Source organism: Aplidium turbinatum, chromosome 9, assembly GCF_918807975.1.
Source record: "Aplidium turbinatum chromosome 9, kaAplTurb1.1, whole genome shotgun sequence".
Lineage (NCBI taxonomy): Eukaryota > Metazoa > Chordata > Ascidiacea > Aplousobranchia > Polyclinidae > Aplidium > Aplidium turbinatum.
In genome coordinates this window covers 16067120-16078503 of record NC_137480.1, presented here as the reverse complement: position 1 = coordinate 16078503, position 11384 = coordinate 16067120, and the positions used below count along the sequence as shown (strand labels likewise).

The window sequence follows — 11384 nt, the reverse complement described above, 5'->3', positions numbered from 1 at the left end:
GGGACGCAAAGAAATCTGCTTTTGATGTGTAAATAAACGATAGGGTTTGGAATGGGAAAATGAAAGCAAGGTAATTGCTCAAGTGTAAGTTGAACATGAGATAAGCATTTACGTGATCAGCTAACTACAGTTTCAAAGTAAACAGCTTAAATGAGCACAGTTGTGTTTACAAATCGATGAAGCTAACATGTCAATGATGACGTGTAATCACAGATAATAAAAGCCTCTCCAAGAAATTAAAAATAGTTGAAACATGATCATTAAAACAGCACGATAATGGGTGCGAAGTGTTGCTCAATCGACAGACACGTTTGGCGAATACCGACTAGTTAGAATCATTTTGTTTTCTGATGCAAAAAAACTTGCTTACATCGATTGAACGTCTTTGTATGATACATTAACTAAGAAACATGCGGTTTTCTCTCACGGATTTTCAGATCAATTTGGAGGTGGGCTATCACGACTCACAATTCTATTTTGCCTGAGGCAATGCGCATGTTGGTGTAAATACAAACTTACCAGCCACAATCACGCTGAGAATGACAACGCTTCAGAAATGACAAGAGCTTCAGATTAAGCCACAAATATGTGTGCAAGATATCAGTCTTTCAGGCTAAAACGTCAGGAGGCTGTGGTTTTGTCCATATTGCCAGGTTTCATTTTATTTTTTGTTATATACTTGATAGGATGTACAAATACTGTATATATAAAACTATGTTGCAGGAAAAAAGTAACCTACCATACGTTTAAGCCAGTATTTCGTCGTGAAATACTTGATAAAAATATTTTAAAAAAATCTGTAACGTTTGATTTTGTTTGATCCAAAAAATCATATTTTGAACGAGTATATAGTGCATTGCAATTGAAAAAATAAGTCATTATGAAGATTGTAATTTTTGTCACCATATTTCTGAGTGTTGTTGGTAAGTACAATAAAAGTTATATATCACTGATTAACGTTGACGATAAGGCAATCCTTAATAATTTGCATGCATTTTCTTGCAAGTAAAACTTTGAAGTTAGTTTGCAACATTAGAAAATGCTTACATAAACTATAAAGTAACTAAATAACATTTTGCAAGCCTAATGTAGCCCATTACAGGGATATATACAGGCTATCAATTATCCTGTGTTATATGGTGAAAAATTGTGAAAAAGTCAGTTGAGTGACGTTCTGGCTCTGCTAAAGCATTTCCTGAAAAACTTTGTTTTTTTGCTAGGTCATCAGGTAGTGTTGTGCCAAGATGGTGAAGAAGAACGAAGGGCAATTAGATGTAAGTTTTGGTTCAAAATGGTTACTGAATTTGAAACTTAGTGGGATTGAATTGGCAGTAGACAACTCAAATTGCATTGGTTTTAAAAGATAACCAAGGTACCAGTGAGCATTAACACACTGACCTTCGGTTTAATTTCGTGGAGCCTATGTTTCTAGATGAAGTTTCTTATTGCTTACTGTATGTTTGTGTCATATACTTTAACTCGCAATATGGATGTATTTTTGGATTGTAAGATGCGGTTACAGTAATACAAGTGGACAGCGCACTGGTGTTTCGTCCGTGCGGCTGGGCTCATCAGCATCGCACCACTAATTCTGCCACACACTATCGACCAAAGCTTTTACCAGTCAATTGAATTCTGAGCACAACGTATTTAATTTTTGCCACGTCAAGAGAGAACATTGCGCAAACTTTTCTTCTAATTAAACTTTCTCATTGGTAATTACAAGACAAACAGATTAAGCACTGTAATAAACAAATGAAAGCGTTAAGCACTATTGGGAATCACGCTTTTGTAGTTACTTTGCGTCTAATTCTAATCAGTAACATTTAAAACTGTGACATAAAATTACATTTCGCCTGCAGCGCAAACACTGTTACGCTATCGTGGCTTGGAGACAAAACTCTTCTTTACTCACGTTTGTCTACGTCTTAAAAATACCGGGTTGAAATCAATTACTCCCTAGATGAGTTAGAGTTGCTCTATTAACAACCTGTTTCTCGGCAGTCGAGTGTAGCAAGAATTGACAGCGATAGACAATAGACGCGTGTTTCGCCCATGAGACTGGGCTCGTCAGTATCGCACCACTAATTCATGCCATATAGTTCTCAACCGCTGTTTTTGCCAGTCAATTGAATCCTTACCTTTGTGAAAAGCAAACAACTAAACTAACTATCGCCAAGGATACCTAGACAGCAAAATCCGTCATTTTTACATTGACTCAACGTCTGCGGACGTTGAATCAATGTAAAATTGACGGATTTTGCCGTCTGGGTATGCACTGTTGGAAAAGTCTTGATGGCTGGTGTGGAGGCTACACCGGTATGGTTAGCGAAACACAATGCTCGCTATTTTATATTGAGTAGTCAAGTAGTGTTGACGCCAGGAAGACCGCTCCTTCTCAACAGTGCAACTTATTGATGGGATTATTGGTCTATGCCGGTTTTGATGAAATACACATGTTTGTTCAATTCAAAATTTATTGTCAAACTCTTAGTCTGCTAAATTCTTCTGCTGACTTCTTTTATTTTCCCAATGCAGTCAATTCGATTTTGCCCCCAACTGGACTCACAGTATTCAACAGCCAAAGAACTACGTCATCCGTCACAGTTGTCTGGACAGGCGAGGTTGACATAACATCATATGTATTGCGAGTGTACACGTAAGTGTAAGCTTTTTCCAATGCTACCTTTAAAACCTATTGCTAAGTTGTTCGTTTTACAAAGTATCAAACACTATAAAAAGTGAAAAATCTAATACCAAGGAATTTGCATAGGAACCAACTTTACAAGCTCCATAAAAATTAAAAAAAATAAAAACAATAAAATAAGGTATCTGACGCTAGACTTGATAATCTTCATTTCAAATTCTGGTTTTAAAACTAAAACAGCTCAATTGACAAGTTATCAGATTTTTGTCCAATCAATTTGGCAAATTTATTGCGTAATTATGAAAAACAATATTTTACTTTGCAGAAGAGCCAATGGCGTTTTGTACAAAGAGATTCGTAACATAGTGATACCACTCCGAAATATTACTGGATTGATGAGTGGAACAGAATATAGCGTCACGGTGGCTTCGATTTTGACTGGAGGAAGAGGACAAACCGTGGAATCATCTGAGAGTGACCCAGTGTTTGTCCATACAAGTGAATATAAAATCTGGCTTTAAATTTTGTTTCAATGTTTGTTTTACATTCATTAATTGATTCACAGCTAAAACACTTTTGGTATTCTCTTAATCTTTGACTCTACATTGCAGCAATTTATTCTTTTTCAATGAGTTCTTTATTGCATGTGAAAAAAGATGAAATTCGACCAATGATTCCGTTAATTAATCCTATTCAAATTGCAGCTCGGGAATGCAAAGGCGGCCAACAACGTACACAGTGTACAGCTCATTGTGTCAGCACCTGTGACAACCCAGATCCTATTTGCTCGAGGATTTGTACTTCCGGCTGTGCTTGCCCTCTCACGCTTCCAATTTGGCACGATGACAACTGCCTTCCTCGTCAACTGTGCCCGGCGCCAAGAGGTAGCCACGACTTACTAGTCTAGAACATGACCTAATATGTTGTTAGGTAGAAAAATTTCTAAGTCTTAATTGTTGCAATCACAATGCTTGTCATGGCTATAATTGCAATAATTAAGAATCTTAAAAATTTTTCTACATAGCAACATATTTGGCCGTTTTCCAGTAGATCGTGAGGTAGCTTATGTTTGTATTTGTGCAATTTGAGATACAAAAAACTAACAACTGTTTACTCTGAAAGAATAAAAAAACAATATAAACGATAAATGTTATTTTGATAGGTAGTCCAGTGACCCCCAGAAATGTGCGTATTTTGCCTTCTATGGGAACAGATGAAGTATTTCTTACTTGGGAACCTGTTGATAATGCTGTTTCCTACACTGTGCGGGTAAGACAGTATTGCTGCTAATAGTTCCATGTGGTTCCACCGAGGTTTATCAACATCTTTTAGGTTTTGTAACCTGGCTACCTTAACATACAAAAAAAAACAAAAAAACTAAGTACTGAGATCTTTAGATATTTTGTAACTTATAAAAAAAAAGTTAGCTGTAGCTATGTTGACACCTCAACACAATTTAATCTGAAGAGAGTTTTGACAATTATTAAAAACTGTTTTTCATAGAATTTGTAGACTTATTAGTCGCTCATTTCAAGATTTCAAATAGAATTGGTGCAAAATAGGTTATGGCCTACCAGCTGAGTGTAAACGCTATTTTTATGTTAAACTAACTACAATAACAAAAAATTCGATTAGACCGACTGCATTTCAGCCAACAATACTCCGAAGCTGATTGGGTTTGGATTGTGAATTCGTTGTCGGTTATGCAGCAAAGCATTTGGTTTGATATAGTGTGTAACTTGTAATATTATCCCATAGTGAAAGTACAGGTATTTTTAATTGAACAGGTGAAACTGGCTGCCAATCGCAACGAAGTTGTTACAACACTGGAGTCAACGTTTCCAATTATTTCCATTCCCAACCTTGACAAAGGACAAATTTACATTTTCTCGGTGAAAGCAAACATGAGAAAACCAGCTGTCATAAGTGCAAGAAGTACACTTTTACCACCAAACGAAGCTAGAGTGGCAAGAGTTACTGATGGCAGTTTCCAAGTCACTTGGTCATCTAGGAACGAAGCAACGGTAAGACCTCAATGTTGTCTTGATAGGTAACGATTCGAGGTCTTGTAAACGATTCGAAAACAAAGGTCAAAGATGTGTCACCTTATAATTAAGCTAAACATCAGACATAGAAAGTTGTAAAATGTGCCGAATATCCTGTGTTTTACCTAGATGATCTATATGCATGTGAACTTGTTCATCCAGTATCTAAAAAAGAAGCAAAAGCTGAGGCTGTATGACCTTTACGTTATTTCAACGTTGCATTTCAACCAAGCTTTTTTTATTCAGCGTTACGCTTTTGTCCTTTATGATGAGAGTCAACAAAACGTTTTGTATCTGAACGAAAAAATTGCTGGCAATACGATTGAAGTTGAAGGTCTTGCTCCTGGCACTATTTATTACTACTCGGTCGCCACTGCTGGATCGAAACACAATCCTGCAATATTCAGCAGCCCCCGCGGTGTAAGAACCCGTGGATCAGTCACTGATGACATTGACGCTTATCACGGTACTGAAATAGTTGCAAGCTTCAGTTCGTTAGTACCGACAACAACGAAGGCAATAACAACAACTACAACAACACCTGCTCCAACAACAACAACACCTCCTTTAACTTTGTAAGTGTTAAATGCAACAAGTATTATTAAACTTTTTTAGGCCACTAGCTCATATGACTTTTCCAAAAAAGATTTCTCGTTATTATTTATAAGGTTGGAGTGGTTATTGTAATTATTTACCATTTGTTGTTGATAGTGATTAGTGGGACGCTATGTACGACAGTCATACTACTGTGTGGTTGTTAGTATGTTGCCCTGATATATGTTAAATGTATTTAGGTGCCAAGAAAGATACGCAAGTGTAGAAAGCTTTTATGCATCTTTTCCTGGAGTGGATGGACCAAGTTACCCCGAATGTGATGCCGAAGGCCGTTATGTTACCGTCACTTGCTTTTCTGACGCTCCCAACGTATGCTGGTGCGTTGACCCAGAGAACGGAGACAAATTACTCGGTAGCGACTTTGGTGGAACCAACTCAGAACTTCGATTGAACTGCGACAGATGTAAGAGACTAACATTAGATTTCAATTACGATTTTCCATCGCATTTTGCTAAATGCAAAAACAGATTTTACCAATCTGATTTTAACACTTAGCGCTGACAAGGAGGGCCAGAGGGCACTTTTGGACACGGATCCGGGATAATTTAAGGGGCTGTAATCCTTCCTTGAAGAACATGAACGAAGAAACTATTGTATATTTTTAGAATCTTACTGCTTTCTTTTAAAAGTTTATTTTTGTAGGGCCCTGGCTTCTTGTTAGCACAGGCCCAAATCATTCTCTCAACAGCCCTACTTTTACTTCAGTTGTTTCAAGATAGCACAGGCTATTGCCCAACATGTAACCAATGACACTGCTGTTTAGTTGGAAGCTTTTTCACCAATCGAATCAGCGTTCAAGTTGATCAAGTTAGAAGCACGTCGCTGAGAGTTCGATGGAGCCAAGTGGGAAACATTCGCGGTTACGTCATAGTGCTGGAGATTCCAGACGATGGAGAAATCACCACGATCTCTGTGAATCCAAATCTGCATTTACAAACAATAAACGATCTGCTTTCTGGCCAAACGTATAATATAGGAGGTGAGAATTTCAAAGGGATTTTTATATTTCTCGCAATGGAAATAGTTAAAGTATACTATTTTCATAGTTTTAGGAGAATGATAATTCTGGAATACCATAGACAGATGATTGATAACTTGATAGGATTAAATTGCAATATCGAAAACAATACATAAAACTAACAAAATAACAACTTATTTAAATAGGAACGTTTTCGCAAGACTTTCTGCCCTGGTCATGAAACCTTATTATTTTTTCTTCTTATTTCAGTATTTGCCGTAAACAACGATAACTGGGCAAGTCCAATAAGTCGAACCGAAGTAACGACATCATTTATTGATGCTCCGAAAGACTTAACAATTACTGAAAATTCCGAAAACAGGTAGGCTATGTGGTTTAGAAGTTGATTTAATTTCGGTGATCATAACTAATTAAAGTACCAATGGTTTTTAAAATTTGTACCAATGGTTTTCTGTGAGACATTACTCTGCTTTAAAACAAATAAAATTGTTACTAAATTTAAGAAAACACAATTTGCGTTTTTATTAAATTTGATTTAATGGTTCAAGTTAAGTAATTTTTTGAAACTTTCCACATAGACCTTTCTCTATAAATCTATCAATGCAGTCCATTGTTAAAAGAGCTTCATGTCATAATGAATCAAACAAAGTAACAGAAAATGTGTATGCACGTTATCTACTGATTTATTGATGAATGAGACAACAACAAAGCAATTGAAGTTAAAAAGATGTTTAATTGACTATTATTCCAGATTATTTTGAGCCCAATACTATAAATACGATTAATAGATAAATTTACCTTATGAAACTAAACTTACCAGTTTAAAGTGCGAGTGAAGTCGCTGAAGATGATTGAACAATACTTTTGTAATAGTAACCTAAGTTTAGAACACTCCTTATCCCTCGATTGCTTTCAGTGTTTCCTTACGTTGGAGACACAGCGCCAACGCGGAATCGTACGAAATTAGACTGATCGCCGCTTCCACTGGCAACATGTTGATAAGATTCGGTCCTATTGTTTCGAACTCATTTACAATAAATGGATTAGACGACTCTCTTGCTTACACGATCGAAGTTCGGTAAGGCTAACTTGCTTAGATCTATTGTGTCGTGGAACCTATATCTTTGCACAGCACTTGAGTGCAATGGTTTCTGTTTTTTTTAATGTAGTACATGTGACAAGAAACTTTCACTTTTCCAATCGCAACCCAAGTAAATAGCAAACAATTTCAGCAACTTGTGTTAACTGAATTAATTTCTTTAGTTTTACATCCAATCAATTTGTTTATCTATCAACAATCATTTTGTGATTTTTCGAAGCTGAGAAAAACAATAAAAATATCTGTTGTTCTTTATGCTTATTTCATCTAACATCTGCATTTCAATTAAACTAACGTTTCTTAAAACTTTAATAAAGAGATAGCCTAATGGATGAACCCATCTTAAAAAAAATTGGACCACAAAATGTTTAAGCATCTTACATTATTTTGCAGAGCTCAAATGAGCATATTGAACACCAACTCAGTGCGTATGGCTCACACTAGTGATGCAGCAACCATTACCTTGGCACCAAAACAATGCAACCCATCTCGACCTGTTGACGTGATTTTTGTGTTGGACTCATCTGCAGTATCCTCTTGGGAGGGACTGTCGGCACAAAGACAGTTGTTTACCGGCATCACTACAAATCTTCCCGGTATTGACTTGGAAACGGGAACGAGAATTGCAGTAGTGAAATATTACAGACGAGCATCTACCATATTTAATTACAACAGGTAAGACGTTATCTGAACTGGAGAAACACACTGCAAGCATGAAAACAAAACAAATAATCGGGAAGAGTGTCTGGTAGACAAGCTAAGTGTAGATGCGGTAGTGTTATGTAAGTACAGTAGTCTAGATAAAATTGTAAGCTTGTAAACGAAAACCTTTCAGTTGTTTGTGTTGGTTTTCAGGTTTCGCAGAGGTAACAATGTGATAAGTACATTGCGATACTTGCCAAGCGACAGCAACAGTCCTCTTTACACAGCAAGGATGTTGGAGTACGTGACGTCCATGTTTTTCACAAAGGAAAATCGGGGTCCTTCATTTACTAAAAGACCAGGAGCTACTTCAGTTACCATTATTTACTCTGCCGGTAAATTGATCGATTGATTGAATATTTTATCCTCTGACTGAAAAAGCTTCTTTGAGAGCTTAATCCGGGCAGTTTCCTATACTTTGGTTGAACCATAGACAAACAAAACAAAGTAACTTTAACGGGTTTAACATGTTTTATTACAAAAAGATATAACCTAATTAAAACATCAACTCAAACGTTTTCGACACGCACGTGTGTTTTCATCAGGAATTACTTAAATCTGCAATATACATAAAATGAAAATTATACGATAAAACTGACTATGCACTATAATTGTAGTCCAATGTAGACATCTGTCAGAAGATACTTCATTTTCTTGATCAACCATAGTTCATTATCCTTTACATATGGGGTCGATTGGACAACTAGAACTAATTCCAAGAATGACGTATAATCAAATTTAGTTTTTTGTGACATTAATTTAGGTATTACTGAATGAGTCCCACTGCCACGGTAGTGCATCATCTTCATCATTATTTATTGAATTCTAGGCTAAAAACAGATTTCCCAACTGAACATTAAATGGCTTAGATGTCTTTTTTAAGCTTTAATATCTCATATCTTCAAAAACTCTCAAGTTCCACGTGTTTTTTAGGTCCATCAGAAAACACAAGAGCAGAAGTAGCTGAAGCAGCATCAAGACTCAAGCTGCACACGAACGTTATCGCAGTGGGAATTGACGGGCAGTCTGACGACAGTGAACTGTCAGCAATAGCGTCTCGTCCAGACTTGAAAGTTACAGTTCCCTCATTGAGTTCGTTAAATCAGGCGGTTGACCCCATTCTGAGCAAATTTTGTACTCTCTCTTAAATCATTTCACTTTTTCGTACATGGGAATGTTTTTTGTTGAAAGTGAATGCTGTTTGCTAGGAAACGGATCTGTGCTGATGCTTCAAAGATACTTGGATAAGAACCACTGACAAAATCTCTTGAAGTACCTAATTAGCAGTTTTGTTTAACGTTCAGATATTGTCTACCATATAACGATCTTATATAAAGAACGATGATGAATGTCTGATAAAAACAATAGATAATCACGCAAACATCAGTTTGAATGACATTTTACAATCTTTATGGAAAAAAAATCAATATATTTTTCTGCAGCATGCTGCTTGCATCCATTTGTTAATGTAGGCTACTTTTAGAATATCATGATTTACTCCAGAAGTAAGCCGCATGATTTACTGTTGCCAGCATTGTTCGATGTAATTGCTGAAAAAAGTAAGCTTTTTTGCACGTTTGATTGCATTAAAACAACGCAACGTTTACGTGATTTGATGATGAAAGTCGTTGACAACTGACACCATAACTGGTGAAGTCTCAAAATTATTAAAATTTTGTTGTTGGAAAAGCATGTAGGCTGCATCAACAGAAAAGGCGTTTACGGATCTAAACAATATACCTGTTGTTTTTTTTGTGGCAGTTTTTCAAGACTATTTTTTTTAAGTTTTTGTAAACGTTTTTAAATATTCTGTATTTGCTTGGAATGCTTGATCTGGCTTATCTGCTGCATGCAATTTTAAATCGAATTGATAATAATAGTCCTTTTTGCTAGCTTTCAGCTTTTCTCCGATTCAGGGGTGTCCAAACTTTTTCCCAGGCGGGCTAAATTACATAATGGGGAAGTGCCCGCGGGCCAACAGTTTCCAACAATCTTGTTTTGCATAAAGAAAGATGTACAGATAGCAATATTGTATTATTTACTGTCATTTTCATACAACAAAACAATATGCAGGTTTAAGTGTTTCACTGTAGTCTGTAAAAATCTCGGGACATCATAAGTTAAGGCTATATAAGTTATTTACTTTTCAATCAGAAATTAGCACATCCAAAAACTTTGTAAAACACAACCATGTTAGTGTCAAGAATGAAACTGACGTCTTGACACCTAGGTCATGTCGGGTTCGATGTTAATGGTCGACAAACGTAAAATATCACGTAGGTGGGAGTCGTCCAGCTTTAATCTCAAGCGGTTCTTGTTCAAGTTCATAAACGAGAACGCCTGCTCAGACAAATCAGTGGAACCGAACTGGCGGCTTCGCAGAGAAGCTCAATTAGCAGCGGTCGTTAAATTTGGTAGCAAGAAAATGAATGAATGGTCGACTGTATTACTCATTGCAACACTCTCAGGCAATAATAGTTGATTTTGCGATCATGACGCAACAATGATTTTAACTTTCTCTCCTAGATTTGTCCTGACAAAATATAGTCTTCATCAATTTTTTAAAAAATACAAGTTGAATTTGTATGATTTCTGTGTGTCTGCGGGTCAAAAATAACACATTGTGCAACAACAAGCGTGGGCCATACGAAAACGTCTTGCGGGCCAGATTTGGCCCACGGGCCCGACTTTGGACACCCCTGCTCTAATGTATTTATTATCATCTTCAGCACCATAATTAAAGCACTTTGTCAAAATAATATATTCGTTTGTAGCTTGACATCACGACCAATAAAAACATTTGTAGTTACCAAACTGTTTGTAAAAATTTTGAATGAGCTACCGAGCTAGTTAATGGCTATATTCGGCGACAATGCATGTGTTAGCGTTGCATATTTACGAAACTGATGTAGATTCATATAATTACGCTCATTGAGCACTGAGAATCAAGTTTCTTTTGTGCGTGATAGTTAACAAGAAAAGTTTGTACAAAGTATATTAAAAAATGATTATTTTTTGTTGCAAATATAACAAATAAATTTTGAAATTTTCTTACACCTTCTGAGGATGCATTTATCTTTGATAAAGTCGAAAATGTTTGCAATTTCGTGGCAAATTTTTGTTGTCCGTTGATTCCAGAGACAAATGCCGATGTCACTTTTCGACGGCCTTCCACGTTTGACTTTAAATTAGGCTACAATGAAGTCGGAAATTAAACAACTTTCTCAAGCATTTTAAAAAGCACAGCGATAGACGCGTCCGGTCTTCCTAACTAACATCGTGCTGTTTTGTTCATTC

The 11384-nt window shown here is 36.4% G+C and overlaps 1 protein-coding gene across 1 annotated transcript; it reads left to right on the top strand.

Moving 5' to 3' along the window:
- Positions 1-729: 729 nt before the first annotated feature.
- Positions 730-11102, top strand: LOC145777159 (collagen alpha-1(XIV) chain-like). Its single transcript, XM_082588463.1, has 15 exons — positions 730-923; positions 1221-1274; positions 2539-2659; positions 2973-3145; positions 3352-3531; positions 3810-3916; positions 4435-4671; positions 4939-5267; positions 5487-5710; positions 6071-6286; positions 6536-6647; positions 7203-7364; positions 7779-8060; positions 8241-8422; positions 9021-11102. The coding sequence occupies exons 1-15, from the start codon at positions 881-883 to the stop codon at positions 9233-9235; spliced, it is 2637 nt and encodes an 878-aa protein (XP_082444589.1). The 5' UTR covers positions 730-880; the 3' UTR covers positions 9236-11102.
- The last annotated feature ends 282 nt before the right edge of the window (positions 11103-11384 follow it).

What these genes read in the sequence shown, in the direction of transcription:
- LOC145777159 (XM_082588463.1), top strand. Translation starts at nt 881, where the DNA reads ATGAAGATTGTAATTTTTGTCACCATATTTCTGAGTGTTGTTG. An exon ending in ACAACACCTCCTTTAACTTT is followed by an intron (nt 5,268 to 5,486) that starts GTAAGTGTTAAA and finishes AAATGTATTTAG; the next exon opens with GTGCCAAGAAAGATACGCAA. An exon ending in ACCATATTTAATTACAACAG is followed by an intron (nt 8,061 to 8,240) that starts GTAAGACGTTAT and finishes GTTGGTTTTCAG; the next exon opens with GTTTCGCAGAGGTAACAATG.